The sequence below is a fragment of the Pseudonaja textilis genome, chromosome 15 (assembly GCF_049901715.1).
Source record: "Pseudonaja textilis isolate UNSWEBS1 chromosome 15, rPseTex1.2, whole genome shotgun sequence".
NCBI classification, from domain to species: Eukaryota; Metazoa; Chordata; class Lepidosauria; order Squamata; family Elapidae; genus Pseudonaja; species Pseudonaja textilis.
Genome location: NC_142004.1, coordinates 2428261 through 2449513, shown reverse-complemented (window position 1 = coordinate 2449513; position 21253 = coordinate 2428261). Strand labels below are relative to the sequence as shown.

At 47.8% G+C, this 21253-nt stretch overlaps 2 protein-coding genes across 2 annotated transcripts in view; one reads left to right on the top strand and one right to left on the bottom strand.

Annotated features, from left to right (window-relative positions):
* The first annotated feature begins 4109 nt into the window (after positions 1 to 4109).
* Positions 4110 to 5953, top strand: LOC113450878 (apelin receptor-like). The gene has a single exon (XM_026722188.2). It carries the CDS (start codon positions 4182 to 4184, stop codon positions 5352 to 5354), a length of 1173 nt encoding a protein of 390 aa, XP_026577973.1. The 5' UTR covers positions 4110 to 4181; the 3' UTR covers positions 5355 to 5953.
* A 5194-nt stretch (positions 5954 to 11147) lies between these two features.
* Positions 11148 to 21253, bottom strand: part of MORC2 (MORC family CW-type zinc finger 2) — a 28490-nt gene continuing 18384 nt past the window's right edge. The window contains exons 14-26 of the mRNA XM_026722186.2: positions 20980 to 21134; positions 20732 to 20860; positions 20027 to 20132; positions 18937 to 19066; positions 18404 to 18478; positions 17276 to 17674; positions 16464 to 16613; positions 15576 to 15630; positions 14998 to 15139; positions 13894 to 14085; positions 12500 to 12593; positions 11893 to 12081; positions 11148 to 11530 (exon numbers count right to left, since the gene is read on the bottom strand). Coding sequence (XP_026577971.1) covers positions 11462 to 11530; positions 11893 to 12081; positions 12500 to 12593; positions 13894 to 14085; positions 14998 to 15139; positions 15576 to 15630; positions 16464 to 16613; positions 17276 to 17674; positions 18404 to 18478; positions 18937 to 19066; positions 20027 to 20132; positions 20732 to 20860; positions 20980 to 21134 — 1885 coding nt within the window. The 3' untranslated portion in view covers positions 11148 to 11461. The remainder of the gene's footprint in view (positions 11531 to 11892; positions 12082 to 12499; positions 12594 to 13893; positions 14086 to 14997; positions 15140 to 15575; positions 15631 to 16463; positions 16614 to 17275; positions 17675 to 18403; positions 18479 to 18936; positions 19067 to 20026; positions 20133 to 20731; positions 20861 to 20979; positions 21135 to 21253) is intronic.

Genomic DNA, 21253 nt, shown 5'->3' with positions numbered 1-21253 from the left:
CCGGCAAAACCTGCTTCCCTCTTTGGACTCCCACTTGACAAAAAGAATTGGAATTCTCCTCGCAGAGGTTCACACGCTCCAGCCAAAGGAGCCCCAACTTCCCATGAGAATTCCCAAGAAATGGGCCTTGCATCCTGAAGTGTGTGGGGGGAGGGAAGGGGGGGGGTCAGTTTTCCTTTTTCTCACAACAAGGATGAGGAACTGTTTTTTTCGGGCCAGAGGTGACGCTCTCTTATCGCCTTGTATTGTGCAGGTCTCCCATATCAGGAGAGAATCTGAGAATCACAGTGCCAAATGGCCCGGCTGACAAAAGAAAATTAAAGCATTCGTTTATCTTCTGTGGATAGGAGAGGAGGAGGAGGAGGAAGAGGAGGAGGAAGAGGAGAAGACAGAGAGAAGAAGGGGGGGAGGAGAAGGAGAGGAGGAGGAGGAGACAGAGACAAGAAGGAGAGAAGGAGAAGGAGAAGGAGGAGAGGAGGAGGAGGAGAAAGAAAAAGTGAAAGAGACAGAAAGAGAAAGAGAAGGAGAAGGAAAGGAGGAGGAGGAGAGGAGGAGCAAAGGGGAGAGGAGGAAGAGGAGAAGGAAAAAGAGAGAAGGAGAAAAAGAAGGAAAGGAGGAGGAGGAGAGGAAAAGAGAGGAGGAGGAGAAGGAGAAAGAAAAGGAAAGGAGGAGAAGGAGGAGGAAGAGGAGAGGAAAAGAGAGGAGAGGAGGAGGAGAGAGTAGGGGAAAAGGGGGTCTCCATGATCAGGTGATCAAAATTCAGATATGTGGCAACGGGCTCATATTTATGACGGTCGCAGTGTCCCAAACTCGCGTGATTCTCCTTTTACGCCCTTCTGACAAGCAACGTCAGTGACTGAGAACCTCTACAGCCTTAAGAGCTGGAGCGCCAGTCCCACCTTGTTACTGGCCTCACCTTCTTCAAACGTCCCTGCTTCTTAACCTAGATTTGTGCGGGTGTGTGTGTGTGTGTGTGGGGGTGTTTCATCCCAGGTGCCCCCATCCACCGCTGGGCTTTAAAACAGACAGGTTTGGGTTGTCAAACGGAAGGAAGGGGCCCCCAGTCCTTTTCTCCCAGCGCTTCTTACCCCATCCCCCCACCCCGTCCCTGGGACGGATCTCAGAGCCAAGATGTCTCTGTTGCCCTTCCAGTCATCGGGGGCCCCTTATCACCTTCGGGGAATGCAATTTGGCAGGCCTTGTTGGAAAAACACCGGGGAAGGGAAAGAAAAACAGCTCGGAGGGTCCGAGGGCGGGAAGGGCCCTCCTTGCCTTCGGCGAACGGGAGAGACCAAACCGCCAAGTGGAAGCTCTCCGAGATACGGAAGGCATGGAAAACGTGGACGCCGCCGTTGTGCGCTGCGGAGAAGCAGCTTCGGTGTGCTGCTCTGGTTCGCAGCCCTGATGTGTTTTAATGTGGGTTTTATTTCAACACAGTGCAAAAAAAAAATTAGTAGAGAATAGAAATAAAAAGTAGAAATGAATAGAATAGAATGGAGTGGAGTGGAGTAGAGAATAGAAAAGAATAGAATTTAAACATTAGAATAGAATAGAATAGAATAGAATAGAATAGAATAGAATAGAATAGAATAGAATGGAATGGAATGGAATGGAATGGAATGGAATGAGAAAGAATGGAACAGAATGAGAAAGAATAGAATAGAAGGTGGAAGGGACCTTGAAGGTCTTCTAGTCCACCCCCCTGCTCAATCGGGAGACCCTATACAATCTCAGACATGTGACTGTCCAGTCTCTCCTTCAAAATTGGCTTTGCAGTGTCTCCATTTTTGTCTGGGACAAGAAGAAGCGTCTGTTTTTCACATCTTTTCTTAGGACTCTTGAAAATCTCTAGCCAATTTCTCTCCTTATAGGTGGTATTCAACTTAACACCGTTCATTTAGTGACGGTTGGAAGTTAGGATGGCACCGAAAAAGGTGACTTGACCCTTGTCCCCCACTCCCCCCTCAAAAAAGAGTGGGTCTGTTAGGGGAGAGGCGCTGCTGCTTTAAACGGAGGAGGTTCTTTTCCTTGCTTCATTTGTTCAAACAAGCAGGGGGAATTTCGGCCAGACCGGCAGGGAACCATGGGAGTTGAGTTGCAGGTGGGTGGGTGGGTGGGTGGATCAACTCTCCGAAAGCCTCTTCCTTGAATTGTAGAGGAGCTGGGATCAAAACAGCACCCCCAGGTGTGTATGGTGATGCTTCTTTTACCTTTGTCGTTCTTTATAGCTGGTGAAAAACTTCTTGATAGCTTCTCACCCTTGGCAGCTTGAAGGTGTGTTGGCTTCAGCTCCCAGAATTCCCCAGCCAGGAATTCTGGGAGTTGAAGTCTGCCTATCTTCACCGTTGCCCAGGGTGAGGAAACGGCGGTGTCGGGAAAATGGCATCGACAGCTTGTTTGGCAGGCTTAATTTGAGCAGGTGTCTCCTCCACCCTCCTTCCTCTTCCTCACCCAGCCGGAGGACACACTAAGGGTCCCTCTTCTTTCCTCTACTACTCCCCGATTTGCAGACCGGGACATAATTAGAGGACCGTCTCGGTGTACAGCTCTGCAATGCTGAGCGAGAGGGTCTGTGGCATCGTTCCATTTCTGCGGGAAGTGGGGAGGGAGGGAGGGGGGAGAGGATTTACAGCCTCTTGTTGAGGGGTTCTCACAGGGAGGGGAGGGGAGGGGGTCCCAGCCCTATTGCTTGTGCCCTGGTGAATGAATGGGGCATCCGGTGTGGAAAATTCCCACACAGAGGCTAGCAAAGGAGCCAACAGGAGCCTCCCTTGTGCCTTTCTTGGGGTTCTGAGTCCTCTTTGTGTCTCCGGAGGGGTGTGCAGGAGGGAGGGGAGGGTCTTAGCAGTGACAACTGTTGCAACCCAGGGCCCAGAGGGGAGACCAGCCTGGGTTGCAAAGATCTGAACGGCCACCTAAAGGGATCCAAGAGTCCCCTTCAGCCGAGCCGTCTGGGTTTTCGCAGCCAAAAAATATCTTTTCTGTGGGTGCCTCCAGCCAGAACACCCAATGAAAGCCCACCACCAAAAGAACAACCACCACAACAACAACCTCACAGTCATTCCAGAAGCCCAGAATTTGAATCGAAGGTTTGAGCAAGCCTTCCTGGCTCCTCTTTCCAACAAGTCCTTCTTTTGACTGTGAACTTTCTCTGGCACCTGCACAGCTCGTTTGCATGCCCGGAGATGGTGGCACAGAGAAGGGCTCTATTTGGGGGGGTTTCGATTGCCCCCACCCCAAGAAAGAGCACCAGAACTCAATAGCAACTTGGAAAAACGTTAGTTGGCCTAACAGTAATAGCACTTAGACTTCTATACTGCTTCACGGTGCTTTTACAGCTCTCTCTCTAAGCGGTTTACAGAGCCAGCGTCTTGCCCCACAACAATCTGGGTCCTCGTTTTACCCACCTCAGAAGGATGGGAGGCTGACTTGAGCCGGTTAGGATCGAACTCCTGACTTATGGGCAGAATCAGCCTGTAATACTGCATTCTGATGATAGGTCAATAGATTGATAGAGGAAGGGAAAGAGAGAGAGAAATAAGTAGGATGTCACGCATCATCACAAATTCTCCAGAACCGTAAAGCCTACAAACTTGAAATTCGACACCTATGTTCCTCTTGGCTTCTAGGGGCTCACTAAGATAGGATTTTGCGAAATGACCTTCAGAGCATTTAGTATTTCGTATATTATGGTTATTAACACTCTCTGATGCTAAGGAGTTCTACTCCCGCTCCCCACCTGAAAAGAGGCAGAATTTTTCCCTCTTATTTTCCTCCCCCAAAACTAAGCCCGACCACGTAGTTTTGTAGCGAAGCACAGGTATTGAGCTGATAGAGGGGGGGAGGAGGATGAGACATAGATAGATGCAACTTACTTATATACCGCTTTATAGTGCTTCCCAGCCCTCTCCAAGCCCTTTGCAGAGTCAGCCTCTTGCCCCCAACAATCTGGGTCCTCATTTTTACCCACCTCGGAAGGAGGGAAGGCTAATGGAGGTATTGTCTCTGTGGGTTCCCGTCCCCACCCCCCCACATTCCCTGCCAAGGGCTTTCCTCCATCCATCACCCCCCTTTCAGCGAAGGGCGGGGTCAGGCTCGAAGCCCTCTTTAAGCGCACCGGCGCCCCCCATTCCAGCCAGCCTGGCTGAGCGGCCGGTCGGAGGGGCAGCAGAGCGGCGGCGATGGAGGGCCCCTTTTACGACTACGACGAGGAGCCCCCGGGCAACTGGAGCGAGGTCTGGGGGCCGGGGGGCTGCCCCTGGGAAGAAGCCGAGACGGACTGGGAGCTCTCCTTCTCGTTGTTGCCCGTGCTCTATATGCTGGTCTTCGTGCTGGGCCTGTCGGGCAACGGGCTGGTCATTTTCACCGTCTGGCGAGGCCCGCCGGGCAAACGCCGCTCGGCCGACGCTTACATCGGCAACCTGGCGCTCGCCGACCTGGCTTTCGTGGTGACCCTGCCGCTGTGGGCGGCTTACACGGCGCTGCGCTTCCACTGGCCCTTCGGCTCGGCGCTGTGCAAGCTGAGCAGCTACCTGGTGCTGCTCAACATGTTCGCCTCGGCTTTCTGCCTGGGCTGCCTGGGCTTCGAGCGCTACCTGGCCATCGTGCACGCCCTGCCGCGCTCGGCCGGCCGGCCTCCCTCCTCCTCCTCCTCCTCTTCCTCCTCCTGCGGGTCCCCGCGGCCGCGCACCTGGACGCTGCTCTCGCTGGCCGCCGTCTGGCTCCTGGCCGGCTTGCTGGCGCTGCCGGCCCTGCTGCTGCGCCAGACGCGGCTGAGCCCTCGCGGCGGCAACGGCTCGGCCGTGGAGTGCGACATGGATTTCAGCGGCTTGGCCGGCAGCGCCGAGGAGGCAGCCCGCTGGCTGGCGGCGCTGAGCCTGGCCACCACGGCGCTGGGCTTCGTGGTGCCGCTGCTGCTGCTGACGCTTTGCTACTGCTGCATCGGCGCCGCCGTCAGCCGCCACTTCCAACGGCGCGCCCGCAAGGAGGAAAGCCGGCAGCGCCGGCGGCTGTTGCGCATCATCGTCACGCTGGTGGCCGTCTTCGCCCTGTGCTGGCTGCCCTTCCACCTGCTGAAGAGCCTCTACGTGCTGGCTTGGGTGGGCTTGCTGAGCTTGCCCTGCGCCTGGCTGGACCTGATCCTGCGCCTGCACCCCTACGCCACCTGCCTGGCTTACGTCAACAGCTGCCTGAATCCCTTCCTCTACGCCTTCTTCGACGGCCGCTTCCGCGCCCAGTGCCTCCTCCTGCTCGGACTGCGCTCGCCGCGCCGCGGGCCCGCCAGCTCCGTCTCGTCCACGCTCAGCGGCCAGACCCAGAAGTCGGAGCTGCCCTCCTCGGGCACCAAGGTGTAGAAGAGGGTGGCGCGTCTCCCGGCTACGGGACTCGGCCGGGATCGCCAAGCCGGCGCCCGCCTGGAACCCCTCTCGCCTTTCCCTTCTTCCCTGGCTTCGGTTTTCTCTCGCGACCCGGGAACTCGCCGTTTTGGGGCAGGCCCTTTGCGGTGGGCAACGCTCCCCTTTGTACCCAATAAAAGTGTCTCTTTCTTCAGGAAAAACACAAACAAAAAAACGAGAGTCGGTTCTTTTCTAGCGGTTTTGAAAAAGCAGGAAGGGGGGAAACTTCGGCCAGGTGGGGAGAAGCAGCCCGATGCCAGAAGCCAAGGGTTCCCCCCCCCCTATACAGGGGTTGAGGGAGGCGACGCCAAGCTGGATTCAGAATACAGAATAATTGGAAGGGACCTTGGAGGTCTTCTAGTCCAGCCCCTCAGCTCAAGCAAGGAGGCCCTGTATCGTTTCAGACAAGTGGCTTTTCGATTTCCAATTTCAATTCAATGTGTGGAGTGTGAGGGATGTCAGTCTGTGTTTATTTTCATAGTCAAAAACCGTAAGCTAAAGATGGTATTTAATTTCCTTGTACGAGGTGCAATGACAATAAAGTAAACTAAACTGTCCAGTTTCTTCATAGAAACCTGCAGTGATGAAGCACCCACGATTTCTGGTGGCAAGCTGTTCCCCTGGTTAATTATCCTCACTGTCAGAAAATTCCTCCTTATTTCCAGGTTGAATTTCTCCTTGTTCAGTTTCCATCCATTGTTTCTTGTCTGGCCTTCAGGTGCCTTGGAAAATAGCTTGGCTTCCTCCTCCTCCTCTCTGGGGCAGCCCCTCAAATTTTGGAAGACTGCTGTCATGTCACCCCCTAGTCCTTTTCACTAGACTAGCCAAACCCAATTCCTGCAACGGTTCATGTTTTAGTCTTTTTTGGGGTGGGTGGTGGGTCGTCTTTGCACTTTTTTTCAAAGTCTCCATATCTTTTTTGTAAGGTGATGACCAAACCTGGATGCAGTACTCCAGGTGAGGTGGCCTTACTAAGGTTTTATAAAGCGGTACTAATACGCCGCGTGATTTTGATTCTGTGCCTCTGTTTATAACAACCAAGGATTGTGTTAGCTTTTTTTGGCTGCTGCCACACCCTGATCGAGATGTATTTTTGTTAAAAAAAATAAAAATAAAATCAGATCTTGCTTAGGACAGCTGCTAAACCGAGCTTGACAAGATAACATGTTTGAAACCGAGTAGTAATATTTGGATTAAGCGATAACTGTCGCACAACATGCAAAACAATCATTGGATTTTGACAGCCAGAGATTATCCTAGAATGTTTAGTGTAATATCTGAAAAGGCAGTCTTCCTGCAACTTATTTTGCCAACACAACCTTAGGAACTATCCCAAGATTATGGATATTCAGCATGAAGTTGGTGTTCTTCCTTAATAAGGTGATGTTCTAGATTAATCTACGTAGTCTTTGTAAATCTGGCAAGACTACCAATGTAATAAACTATTTTGGGTAATTTTGGATGTTCTCATAAATTTGCCCCCATTCTTTCTAAAAAAACAACAACAAAAAAACAACTCATGGAAGCCCATAACCGTTGCTGTTCCCATGCTAATTTGAAATTCCGCAAGCCATCCATGCACCCTTTGTAAAGGATCTGAGTTTGGTCACTTGCACAATTCACTTCTGTGATCCTGAATGCTCTCATTATGAGCCAAACAATTCCTACTTTCTCTCCCAAAGTCTATAAATCTATATCACATTTCCTTGCCTGCTACTTCTGCTGATTTGCCCCCCCCCCCGCTTCCCCTCGCCCTCTCGGAGCAGGGAAAGCAAACGCCTCTTCCTAAACCTCCTGGAATCTTCCCTCCTGCGTTCACTCTTGGTTCCACAGTCAGAAAATCCCGCTTATTTGAACCCTTAATCCCTGGTGTTCTCTGTGCAACTATTCGCACCTTTGCTACCTGGGACAGGAGCCCCAGCTCTTCTCACCCCCTACAGACCCCTCCCTTTCACGACAGCCTCTTTGTCACCTGTCCACCTTCATCCCAGTAGCTAGGTGCCAGCAACAGAAGCCCAACAGGGCTTCTCGGCTAGGATTGGTCAGTAATTGGGGTTTGTGACTCCCACTCACCAATGGTAAAATTATGCAAGGGCTCATGAATTGCCCTTAGTACAGGAATTCGACTCCAGTATCATCAGTGATTTAAGAGGACTGCACCAGAGTGACAGTAGAGATACGTATGGTCGCAATTGAGCCCAAAATTTCTGTTACTAAGTGAGACAGTTAGGGGAGGGAGGGAGGAAGGGTATGTTAAGGTAGACAAATAGAGAGGCTTAAAAAAAAAAGGTGCAGCTCTAATTCCCCAAAGGTATTTCTGTAGCATTAATTTCTAAGAACTTGCTCCTTCCAATGACGGTCATCACTTATTTTGAGGGAAAGGGACAAAGGTAAGGAGATGGTGGGGAAAAAAACCCATCCATTTTTTACTCCTTAGCATCTCTAAATAATCACACTATTTTGGACATAAAACACACACCCTGTGCCCCAAAATATTGCATGGCACCTTTTCCCAGCCTGCGTGCAACCCCGAAGCCTGGATTCCAACCTCCGGCTTTCTCCGGAATGGTCTTGCTGCTGGTTAAGCAATAAGAAATAAAATCTAGAGATGGTTTGATTGGGAAGGCCCTCCATCCTAGATTGGTTGCATCCGAATTCCCGTTTTCCCCAGCCTGGCTAAGAAAACATATTGCGCAAGTGGGCCGGATGGTTTTGAAGGCAACAGACTGAAGACGGCTTCTGCTGCTGTCATTCAGCGTCACGCTTAGCAGGTTCGAACTGAACTCCTTGGGAAGCGAGGTGCTGCACGGCTGGACCTGAAATGGGGAGGCTGGGAGAAGCCGCGGGAAGACATCACAAAGCTGTGTTGTTCTACGCTTCTCCTGGGAAGCTGCCCTGTCCCACATCTGCAGGGCATCTCCCCGAGGGAACCAAGGTGGAGTTGCCAGGATGAAGAGAAAGATGACAAGGCTTCAGTGTCACAAGGCAAGAGAAAACTTGGCAGTCTTTGGGGCTCAGCCCCAGAGGCGAACTGCGTGTCCCCAGCTCCCTTGGCAAGAGGAAGAGGAGCAACAGCTGTGGTTTTCTTATCTCGTGAAAGGGAAAGGGGGCTTCTAGACAGCGGAGGCAGCGAGGAAGAGAAGGCCGTTCTCTCCAGAAAGGCCTACGCAGTACATCTGGGCAGGGGGTGCCAGGGGATACGATGCCCTCCAGCTTGCAACCGAGATTGTCTGGGGAACGGGGTGCCCTGCAGGTAGAGGTGGGTACCTCAAAAAGGCACCGCAGCTGAGCCCAGGTCTTGGGGGGTGGGAAGCTGGCAGTTTGGACAATGTATCGTCTCAGCTGCCCGGCTTTTCATGAAGGTCCTTTCATCGGCCAGGCGCCGATCTAAGCAGCTGCACTGCCTTGGCAAGAGCCCCCCCCCACCGTCACAAAAGGAGTACAGTGATAAGGGTGGTGGGAAGGGAGTGGGGGTAGGAACATCTTAGCAGCTGGAAGGATACTTTAGGAGAGTCAGCCATTGAGGGATGGAGGTGCACCTAGGGGAACACTGCTCAAAAAAATAAAGGGAACACTTAAACGACACAATGGAACTCCAAGTCAATCACACTTCTGTGAAATCAAATTGTCCGCTTCGGTAGCAACACCGATTGACAATCAATTCCACATGCTGTTGTGCAAATGGAATAGACAACAGGTGGAAAGCAGAGGCAGGTAGCAAGACCTCCCCAATAAAGGAGTGGTTCTGCAGGTGGTGACCACAGACCACTTCTCAGTTGCTACGCTTTCTGGCTGATGGTTTGGTCACTTTTGAATGCTGGCGGTGCTTTCACTCTAGTGGTAGCATGAGACGGAGTCTACAACCCACACAAGTGGCTCAAGGAGTGCAGCTCATCCAGGCTGGCACATCAATGCGAGCTGTAGCAAGGTTTTCTGTGTCTGTCAGCGTAGTGTCCAGAGCATGGAGGCGCTACCAGGGGACAGGCCAGTACATCAGGAGACGTGGAGGAGGCCGTAGGAGGGCAACAACCCAGCATCAGGACCGCTACCTCCGCCTTTGTGCAAGGAGGGACTGGTCTCTGATGTGTTCAGCTAGCCCACTGAACTGGGTATCCTTTCCCCCCCAAATAAGGAAGAGAAATGCACCCTCAGTCTGATGTGAGGTGCCATCTTGCTCCTGTTGTTTCCCCTCCTACGAAGGATTGCTTGCGATTTTCACTTATCACGGAAGCAGAACGGGAATCAACCTTCAGCCACTTTAAATCCCTGTTCTCCCAAGTTTGCAGAAAACCCAGGTCGGCAAGAACTGCCTCATCGAAGAGCGTGACTAAGAGACTCTGAAGGAAATGGCTGCCTGAAAATTAAAGTTTCTGCACAATTCTGTATGAAAAGAGCCGTTTCCCTTTGTTTTGGAGGGGCCCACTGGGAGCTACTATATGGGGCTGCTATCTTAATCAGAACTGAGGAAGAGGTTATTTTCCTCTGTCTCTTAAGATGCTTCTAGCAGCTGCAGGCTTGGTGTTGACTCTGCAGTCCTTGTACATTTGCTGGATACTCGTCTGAGGCAGAGCCTCTTTTCCTGTTTGTGGCTGAGCTCTCTTTTTAAAGGCAGCAGCAAACGTCGAGACTGGATTCAAAAATCCCCCTGCATTTTATTCAGCTTGGGCGTTATAGTGACTTTTGGTCAGCTGTGCTTGCCTGCAGAAAGCCTCCTTGTCAAAAGAGATTTTGTTGGAAAATGGCTTGAAGATGAAAGGTGTGTGTGTGTGTGTGTGTTTATGGAATCCATTGTGTACTGCCCACTCTTCCTTCTGAAAGTTTCTTACGTAACAAATTCAACAACCCATTGCATTTGGCCTGACGTGACACCCAAGGCACCCAAGACACCCAAGGCAGAATCGAAGCTTGCTCCCAACACCTTCAGCCACATGTCAATTGAGAACTCCGGGGTGGGAGGAACCGAAAGAAAACCTTGGTTCGCATGACACGTAGAATTTACCCCTGGCATTTCAGCAATCAAATAAATCATGGTTAGGTCAACCATGGATGAACACAGACAGCCCTGTAATAAACACAGACAGTCCTGTAATAAATTCACTGATATTAATATGGAATAAACTATTATTTCTTTTATAAAAAATCTAATATGGGACAAACCAAGAATGCCCCCATCTCTTCCCAAAATTCTCTTGTCTGACGGGCATTACCATCACTGAAGCAAAGACAGCTTTTCAGGCGTTTGAGATGATTTTCCTTCCTATTTCTGCTATTCAGCAGCCGAGTTCACTTGCTTGGTTTCCCTTCAGTCCAGAGACTAAAGAAGCGTAACGTACAATATTAGCTTCCAGCTTTTTATACCAGGGCAAGGATCAAAAAACTCCTTCCCCAGTTTAAGATGAAGAATCCGGTCAGCTCCAGATGAAGCGTGCAAATTGTGGTCATGTGTCAGTGGCCCAATTTATGAAGATTTCCCAATAGCACAAATGCAAAGTAGGAGGCGAGCCACAAACTCGTGTTTTGGTAGACAATACCCCCTCCTGCTGTCAGAAAAATGTGTTTCTCCAATTATAACAAGCAATTCTGTTACACTGTAGGAGCTCATCCGCCTCATGTTGATTTCCTCCTCCTTCCAAGAGAGACACAAACGGCCGTAATATGCTTCTCCAGCACATTCCTCCAAGGGGAACAGTAGTTTCTGGCAGCTTAAACTTTTATCAACTTTTTTCAAAATGAACCCATCCAAACTACAGATAAAGCTTGCTCCATGAACATTATATTTTGGGGGTTTGTAAGGTTTTTTTTGTTTGGTTTTTTTTAAAAAACAAATATTTATAAACAAAAGGTTAGAAACCTTAACAGTACAGTGGCTAATTTCCTTATATAAAAGAGAAAATACGAACGTATTCTACACTGACATATTCTATATGGGACGCATGTCTCTAAAACCCTGGCTTCAGCTCCGCCTGTCCGTCTGCAGGGCTGGTTCTACCACCTACCGGAGAGACCCAGAGGACACGGTAACCATGTTACTTTCTGATTTCACCCAGAGGCTGCAGCCGGGCTCATCAATCTCCTCTGGTAATGAGATCCTCAATGTAAGCATCCAGTTCGTCATCTGAATTGAAATCAATATCCTAAAAACAGCAGGAAAAAACTTTAGTCCATATAATGCTCCTCTTACGAGCAAAACACTCCAGCAGTGACCCTTCGTAATTACAAAAAACACAACAGACAATTTTGGAAACAGTGCCCTGAAAATCTAAGCTGAGATTAGTTGACAGGAGTTGGAGAGAGGCTCATGATTACTAGAAGCTGATTACTAGAAGCATCTCAGAGAAAAGGCGATTCAAAGCAGTCTATCAGCTGTGATCCATGTGCAAAATCTCTGCTCATTTTTGATCATAATAAAGGTTTGATTGGAGAGCTCTGGGAACGATTGGTTTTGCACCTCTCGAGAAAAAGCTCAAAACCAGAGATAATCCAGGTTCCAACTTACTTCTTGTACTTTCTGGAGTAGAGCGACGATGTTCGTCCTCAGTTTCTGAAGCTTCTCATTTGTCTCTCTGACCTTCTGCTCCAGAATGTGAACTTTCTCTTCGCAGGCTTGGATCTGACCGTTTGCACGGGTCTGATAGGAGTTGCACAGGTTCTGCAGGCCTACCTCATATTGTTTAAAGTACTCTTTCTGCGGAAAGGGAGATACGGAGGAGAACGTCCCAAGAGTTACAAGGAAGCAAGGCAAAAGAATTTGCTCCAACCAAGAAGAGAAAGAAACTAAATCACAGTACTTCCAATCGAAGTAGCCCTGGATTATTATCACATAATGTTGAGTAACAGGTTAAAATTATGTGGAGTTTTGGGGAAAGGGATGTATATAATTTAATTACCTTCTATAAATAACCAATGAATTTTAATGCAGGGACTCAAATTCTAATTTCTTTTTCTTTTTGCTATTTTGCTCCTGTTTTAGGAACATATTTCATAAATATTAAAGGAGATGGTGACACCAAACTTCTGATTCCAAAAATTCACAGCTCAAGAATGTATCTGGGAAAGTATCTGATTATAGTATGAGAATTTTATCAGCTGAACAGAGGACTCACCAAAGGGAATGCCACCAACTCTTGTGAGCTCATGGAAGTCAAATCCTTCTTGGAGATGTGGAAATGCGGGGGCAAGAAATAACGCAAGCAATTCCTACGGAAGCAAAGAGAAGACAGGGAAATGCATAGCAGAAGCGTAACGCCATCTGCAGTTAGCAACACACAAAAAAAGGCATAGAATAATCCTGGGTATAGAATTCAAACATTTAACTCTTCTTCCTTTTCATTAAGTATGCAAAAGCCCAGCTTTACTGACAAGTCTTTAATGCTGGGGAAAGATAGAAAGAGGACAATCCAGCAAGGTATATAAATTCAATTAGTGTACAGTGGCGAAGGATGTGCCATTGGAAGACCAAGTTGGGGAAAGGCTAAACCCTTGGAGAGGGTCCATTTATGTGATTGCTGAATTGACACCAACTTGACGGCACATAGTAAGTCAATCAATCCAAATATGCCTTCAGTGTGTTTAGTGAGGGGTCTTTAGTGTTCTCTGAGGTGGCTTGTTTTCTTGCAGACGTTTCATGACCTGACCAGGTAACATCATCAGTGCTAGTAAGGACTGCAGTTTGCTGTCAGCTTACATTCTGGGGGCTTGCCCTGTCAGTGTGGGTGGGGACGGTCTTAGAGATTCTTTGGTTGGGCTGTTTGCTGTTGGCTTCTGTGGCAGTTTCTTGATTGGGGCTTTGTCATGTCAACCCTGAGCTACAAATATTATTAATGTGGTTAGTGCAGTGACGGCGAACCTTTTTGTTGTGGTGTGCTGAAAGCGCGCGTGTGAGCACCCACAATGCAACGTGCCCCCCGTGCATGTGTGTGCAATGCCGCCTCCCCACCACTGTGCATGTGCGTGCCTCCCACCTGATTTTCGGCCTGTTTGAGGCCGTTTTCACCCTTCTGGGGGCTCAAGGGAAGCCTCTGCAGCCTTTGAAGGCCGAAAAATGGGCCCGTTTTGGCACTTCCGCTATTTCCGGAAGGCCCACAGAAGCCAACAGCAAACAGCCCAACCTCCTTGAGCCCCAGGAGGGCGAAAAAGGCCTCCAACAGGCCAAAAATCAGTTGGGAGGTGCACATGCGCAGTGCAGGTGTTTGGCTGGGGCTCGCGTGCCCGCACAAATGGCTTTGCGTGTCACCTGTCGTCGCCATCACGGGGTTAGTGTCTTCCTCTTCTCCATGAAAAGAAGAAATTACAAAAGTTGAAGAAATTGGCCGACTGAAACGATTGCAAAAATTAAATGGTAATACACCATGGCCAACCTCTGTTCCGAAAAATGAAATCAGAAAGGCTGCTTGCCGTTTATTCAGAAACCGCAAAATGAGAAGGCGGCCCAGATGCTAGAAGACCGAATTATAACTACCGTTGGCAAATGGTCTGCCACACTGAAGGGAACACTCACCGCAGGGACTGGGCCAACAAGTCCGCGTTCTCTTGGCTGTTGCCGGGTCCAGTGGTATCTGGCTCTATTCGGGCAGACTCAGAGGTAGACGGTTCAGACGGACCATTCATCTCCTGCTGTTGCGTATCTGGGCTTTGGTGCTCTGGAGACGGGGGCCTCATCAACCGCACATCCTCGCTGCTCCTCTCTACCCTGGATGGAGCAGCAGGCACATCACAAGTCTCTGCCATTCCCAAGTTAACTGCCTCGTCATATTTTTTTTTCCTCTAACAAAAGAACTAAAAGTAGTAAAATGTGGAACACAACGTTTTTTAAAAATGTCAACGTTGTGTCAATCAATCAACATGAAATGCAGAACATGCAAGGAAGGTTATCTTCCTGCATTGGCTCCTGGGAAATAATTTAGTAATGACATGATGCAAAAGAAAAGAAAAAACCATGTTTTCAATCTGGTCCAGAATGGGTTATTCTTAAGTTCAAAAATTCTCGGGACTTGGACATTGTTCTTGGGTCAAAATGAAAAGGCTGATAATTCTCACAATTTACAGAGCAGAGCTCCCTCATTCTCGGCTAACCTTTTGGGGCTCCTGTTGCGAAATTGCGCATGCCTCCCAGCTGGCTTTTTGGCCCGTTTGAGGCCTTGTTTGGCCTTTTTTGGCCTCAGAGGTTTGAGGGAAGTCTCTGCAGCCTTTGTAGGCCAAAAAAATGGCCCTGTTTTGTCACTTCCGGTATTTCCAGAAATACCGGAAGTGACGAAATGGCCCTGTTTTTTGGCCTACAAAGGCTGCAGAGGCTTCCCTCGAACCACTGGGAGGCCGAAAAAGGCCTCAAACGGGCCACAAAATCAGCTGGAAGGCGTGCGCACGTGCAGGTAAGTTTGGCTGGGGCTCGTGTGCCCGCACAAATGGCTCTGCTGCCCATGGCACGCGTGCCATCACGGTTCTAGACCAAACATTGTTAAGGAAGGAAGAACAAAAGAGGCCATCTTGCCCAGGGTCACCTGACAGGCTCCCAACAAGTTGCTCCGTCAAGCAAAACTTGGAAGTGCCCCAGCCTCCCAAGGCCCCCCTCCCAAGGCTCCAGAATCTATACGTGTAAAATTACCATCGATCTCTTGGGGTAACATCGGTGGGGACGTAATCAAATTTCACCTTCCAACGGACCACCTGCTTGCTCACTTCGACTGCTGTAATCCGGCCCGTGAACCACTCCTTGTTCACTCTCACCTCCACATGCTCCCCTTTATCTGAGTGAGGCAGAAAGGGAGAGGCAGCTCAGAGACCAGCAAAAAGCCCAGGCTGACAAACCGGAAGCACTCTGGCGCTCTCTCTGTGCTCTTTGCATGAAATAGCTGCTGCAACAGAAGGTGGAAGTTCAAATCACACCATCCTTTTTGTTGTTGTTGTTGAATGTGATAGAAGTGCTATCAGTGTCAGGGCACTTCCTTTAATGCGCGGTATAGGAGAGGGAAATTCAAGGTGAAAGCTTGCTAGGCCCCCCAAGGAGAAGAGGCGGCTAGGAACTAAAATTCAGCAGCATCTGAAAAACCACAGACTCCTCACTTTAAGTCACCATATGAGCAGAAAGAGGTGGAGGAGTGTTTTCCTGTGGTGGGCATAATCTGTGCATGATTTACCTCTCTTTAAAAACACTGCAAGTGAAAGAGGCCAAAGCCAAAGTACCTTTCTGGGCTCTTTTCATTTCTGCCAATTCCTCTTCTCCTGCACTGTCCGTCAGCTGAAAGCAGAGAGAAGCCAAATATATTCCAAAACCAGTCATCCTCATCATGTACTTTAACGGAGCAAACATTCAGAATGCCACCCAGAACGAAAGTGTAAGTTTCCTTTTGCACAAGCGGAAATGCTATACCCTGCTCTGTATAGAGAGGTACAGGCATTCGAACGATTATACTCTATCAACATTTCCTTCATTTTATGTAGCAATATGGCGGGCTGATTGGGAGAATCACTTTGCTCCACAGCAATAAACTATGAATGTTATTTAGGGAATTGGGTGGACTAATAAAGAATATTTAAGTAGACCCTACTTGAGAATAAAATCATGAGGCAGAAACGTAATGTATGTGTCTTAGCACTTTACCAAGGAAGGGTGAAGTCTTCTCCGTACAGATCTTTCTGACTAGCGCAGTGATGGTGAACCTCTGGGAGACGTGCGAGAGGGCCTGGCTCTTGTGTGGCCCCTGGAAATCATGCAAACATTCTTGTGTGATTTTCAGAGGCCTGCAAGAGCACAGCACCCTGAAGCAACTTCCAGAAGGTTCGGAGGATAGAGGGAGCTGACCTGCTGGCAAAGCCAAGGTGGGCGCTTTCTGAATTCTTGAGATTATCTTGGTGAAAAGGCTCCACCTGGTTAACTCAACTAAGTAAAATCTAGGGATTCACAGGTGTTGTTAGATGTTTTGGCCAGGCCTTCAGCAACATCCCAAGGACTGGATGCTGTGCACTCCCTGCAATGGATTTCCATCTTGGTGAAAGCTCGAGAAGGAACAGAACGGAGGTGGGACAGTCACAGGGTTCTGGTTCTACTTCCACCCAGACTGGCCCACTTACTTCCACGACCACCTCGCTCGAGTCTTTCTTCTCTTCCTTCACTGTCACCGGTTTGCCTGGTTTCCTTTTCTCTTTTCTCAGTCCAACCTCCTCCTCCTCCTCCGTTTCATCCTCCATTGTGCTAATGCCTCTCTTCCGGGAACTGGAAGCCTGTAGATAGGACAGACTTGCATCATACCTCTTAACGGTCAACATCTTTTTTTCCACCTCCAAGCAACAGCGGAGTTAAGATTAAGCAGGGCAGAGTGTAAAAATATTACGTATTTTAAACACTGTGCAAAGGGAGCAGGGAAAAATGCGCACCATTCTGCATTTTTTGTTTTGTTTCAAACTCCGTATATCCTCTTTGACACTTTCTTCCTGCAGGTCTGACTAAGTAGCTGGGAATCGGGTAGCTCATACATTTAATAAATGTATATTTATTTAATAATGTTATTAAAGTATTACAGGTAGTTCTCACTTAGCAACTGCCACAGACTGCAACTGTTTGCAGTTTACAGCAGTGCTGAAATAGCAACTCTGATTTTATGACCTTTGCAAGTCTGGAAAGCAAAGGAAACCTGAAATAAGATTCATCCTATTCACGTGGTTTTTCACTAAGCAACTGCTTCATTTAACAACCAAGTTATCAATCCCAATTTTGGTTGTTTAAACAAGGTAAAGTAGGAGAGTAGGAAAGACTCCCCCCCAAAAAAAAAAAAAAGAGAATTACAGCTACAGGTTGTTAGGTAAACAGAGGCAGCGGGCATTCACCACACAAAGGAAGCAGCACCATTATTACTTTTTTTTTTTTCCAGAAAAAGGTTTTTCACCTGGGCAGGCTTGATTAAGGTGGGTTTCTTTGGCGGAAGCATCACCTTTAGGTGTTTGGGACTGGGGGATCTCTGCTGGCTTCTGGTATCCTGGACAGACTCGGGGGGCACCTTTCCAATAGAGGCAGATTTGGAGAGAGGCCTTACAAAGGTGGACGGGGAGCATTTCCGAGGAGCTTCCAGGTGATACTGTAACCTGGGAAGGTTGGATTCTTCGTGGTGCGCCATGTTGTGTGATCTGGAGCAGCTGATGGCTGGTCGCGGTGGGGGGCCCTTCTTCTGAGAGTTGATGGGCCTGGAAGGAGATGGAGGAACCGGAGGTCTTCGTGGAGCATTCTTGATCACATCTGGCAGTGGTGGAGACCGTGGCCGCTGGGATTTGCTCATTAAGTCTGCGTTCTGCCAGGACATTATGAAAAAATAGGTAAGGGTTTTTTTTACCACTTTTTAGCGACAGTTCAAGTTTAGGATTGAGGTGAGTGTGCAATACTTAAAACAACTGATCCTCAAATGTTCTGGCCACTGTAGCATGTTCCATGGTCATGTGAGCATGATTCACATACTTACAATAAATCCATCTTTCAATTAAACAGTGTGTCAACTGGGTACATTTTTCTTGGGCAAATATTTATAATTAGTATATATTTCTTGCTATGATTACCTTCATTTTTTAAAAACTATTCACCCTCATATCATTATAACGATCTTAATGCATTTTGCCCTATATTCATTGAACGTCTTTATCTTCCAACCATTTATAAAATAAATCCCATATCATATAATATTCAGTTTCTTCTTGTCCTTTACTTGCCAACGTTAGTCTATTCATTTCTGCACATTCTAATATTTTCATAATCACCTCTTCCTCTATTGGTTTTTTTTTTTTCATTTTTCCAATTTTGAGCCAATACAATTCTAGCTGCTCTTCATGTATGTATGATTAAATATATTGTTTTCTGCTATCACCAAGCAATGCAGTTGTGTGACCTTGTATTTTACAGCCAAATTATTTAGCGATGAAAATTCTGGTCCCAATTGCCATTGTAACCAGAGGACCAACTGGATTACTTTGGGTATAACAGAAGAGGGCAATTTTGGGAACAGCGGCGGCAGGAGGAGGGCACGTACCTCTAGCATGGGGCGCGTGGTGACCTCCAAAGGTAGTTTCTTCAGGTCAGCGTGAGAACGTATTGGGGTAGTTTTCTGGACAAAGCAAGTGGAACAAAGTATTTATTTATTTATTTTTTACCCACCTTTATTATTTTAACTCAAGGCCACACACAAAAACAAAACAAAAAACACTCCTTCCTCCTCTTTTTTCCCCACAACAACAACCCCTGGGTGTGGGTTGGGGTAAAAGTGATTGGTTCAAAGTGATCCAGCCAACTTTCTTAGCTAAAAGTGAGACTAGAACTCATATTCTCCTGGTTTCTAGCTGGCACTAACCACTAGACCAAACTGATTCTCTAAAATACTCTCTTATATATGTATATATACTTCTTAATTAGTGTAGAATCAGAAGATTTGTAGGAGTTTGTAGAAATGTGGATATATGGATGCCTCTGAGCTCCAACATCTCCAAATACTTTGGCAGAATGAAGCCACTGACATGACGGAAGACCAGACTGAAGAATGCTATAGAGTCCAGCGTGCAAACTTACCTGCAAGGCCTCCAGTTTCTCCTGCTGTTGGCGAATTTTATCCGTCAGCTCTTTCTGCTTATCTTCATGGGTTTTCTCTTTTCTCAAGAAGCTCAGGGGAACCTTCTGCTTCTTCTCAGGAGCTTCACACCTGTCAGAAGAAGGAAAAAGCAAAATGAAAGATCAGCATACATGGGTCTAGGGTGTATGTTTGGGGTCTATTGTTTATGCTGAGATGAAGATTCACACCACAGGCCTGCCTTGAATTAAACAGAGCACACAGTTTATTTGAATCTGATTCTCTTTATCATGGTGGTCTTCAAGCTTCAGATACCAAAGAAACCCTTCCCAATGTGAAAAATCAGCACAGATCCTATTAATATGCTTCCTATATTTTAGTTTTGCAATAATGCATTTAAAACAACGGAGGCCAAAGCTAAATGTTGATGATTCTCACAGAACCTGGACTTCTGGGGAACACAGGATGAACACCATGCCTCTATTATTATAATTCATGGATTTGCATCTGGATCTATGCTCGCACATGGCTAACTATTTTACCAAAATCTTTCTCAGATTCCTTCTTTCCATTTCAGAGTTCCTTGGGCAGGCAGAGATAACAGTGCAAACTAACATGCTAATTATCCTCCCAATGTACCATCCACAGTTATGAGGATTGCCATACAATATACACCAAGTACTCCAAGGTATTAACATCCATCATAGGTATAATTATCAATTAGCATGTTGTTCTGAGCACCAGCGATTAGCACAACTAACCCTAAGCAGGCAATCACCAGGAGTCAATACAAATGATTCAAAGGCACTCCCTACCTCCCAAAAACACAAAAAGTCACAGCTAGTAGATGAATTTTACACCTTGTTAGAATATTTATGGAGAGAGGAATAGCGCATTCCACGATGTACGGTATGGTATGGCTATAAGATTGAGCTAATAATTTCTTCTCTTGCCCCATTTCTTGAACACTTTGACGTGCTATTTTTTGTCCCTTCTGGGCTTTATCCTCTCTCTCGATTCTGTTCAATAGAATAAGCAGCATTCTTAAAGTGATCTAACTGGTGCAAAGACAGTTTTCTTATTCTTACTCACCTATCTTGTTCAGGATCAGGGTTCATGGCACACATCCAGGTATCTGGGTACTCTTGCTCCACAGAGCTGAGTTGGAATGGGAGTGTCCGCCATTTCAAACACACATCTATTATACGAGGACATAACATACAATCAGCATGCTGACCGTAAGACTACAAGAAGCTTTTGGGGCTTCAGACTGTCCGCTACTGTGGTTCAAAGAGGATGTCAAACCAAGGGGACCCTGCCAGCAGTTCGATCCTGACTGACTCAAGGTTGACTCTCAGCTTTTTGTCCTTCTGAGGTCGGTAAAATGAGGACCCAGATTGTTGGGGGCCAGAGGCTGACTCTGTAAATTGCTTAGAGGGGGCTGGAAAGCACTTATAAAGTGGCATATATGTCTAAATGCTCTTGTCCTTCCTTCCTTCCTTCCTTCCTTCCTTTCCTTCCTCCCTCCCATTGGTTAGAATCCAGTATTGCAGGCTACCTCTGCCCTTAGTCAGGGGTTCAGTCCTGACCGGCTCAAGGTTGACTCAGCCTTCTTTCTGAGGTGGGTAAAATGAGGACCCAGATTGTTGGGGGGGCAAGAGGCTGACTCTGTAAACCACTTAAGAGAGGGCTGGAAAGCACCATCTCTTGCTATTTTTGCTATTTGGCTGTGACAGCTTTTTTCAACAGAGCTGCCTTTGGACCCCAGAATAGAGGAAACTTCAATCCACCACTTACCACACTGAATCGTAGTTGGGATCTCCATGGCTCTCCGCCTTTTGTAGCGCAGTTCGTTTGATGGCGGCTGGTTCCAGTTTGCAGACAGGTAGCCAAAATCATCCCAAAATTTGCTAATGCCTTTCTGAGCTGGGTGTTTTTTAACGGAAAAAAAAAAAACCATGTCTTTAACAAATGAACCAACGGGTCTGTGTTCATAGGGCTTCTCCTTTCCTCCCCCAACTCCCCTTCTCCATATGACTTCTTACCGATCTCAATATCCTTCCAATACTGTGCCAAGTACTCTCCCATTGCTTTTAATAAGTGCCGATATTCTTTTGCATCTGCAAAATCCTGCTTGTTGTGTGTCGGTTCCAGGACGAGATAGGGAACATCCACTACCCCAACCACTCCTCCGCAGGCCCTAGGGAGAAGGAACATGGGGTCACATTTAGGGGCACCAGTCCAACCACTTAACGTCGAGAGAAGAAAGATGGATCTCCACGACAACAAATAGGGAAAGGCGTTGGGAGTAGATGGATC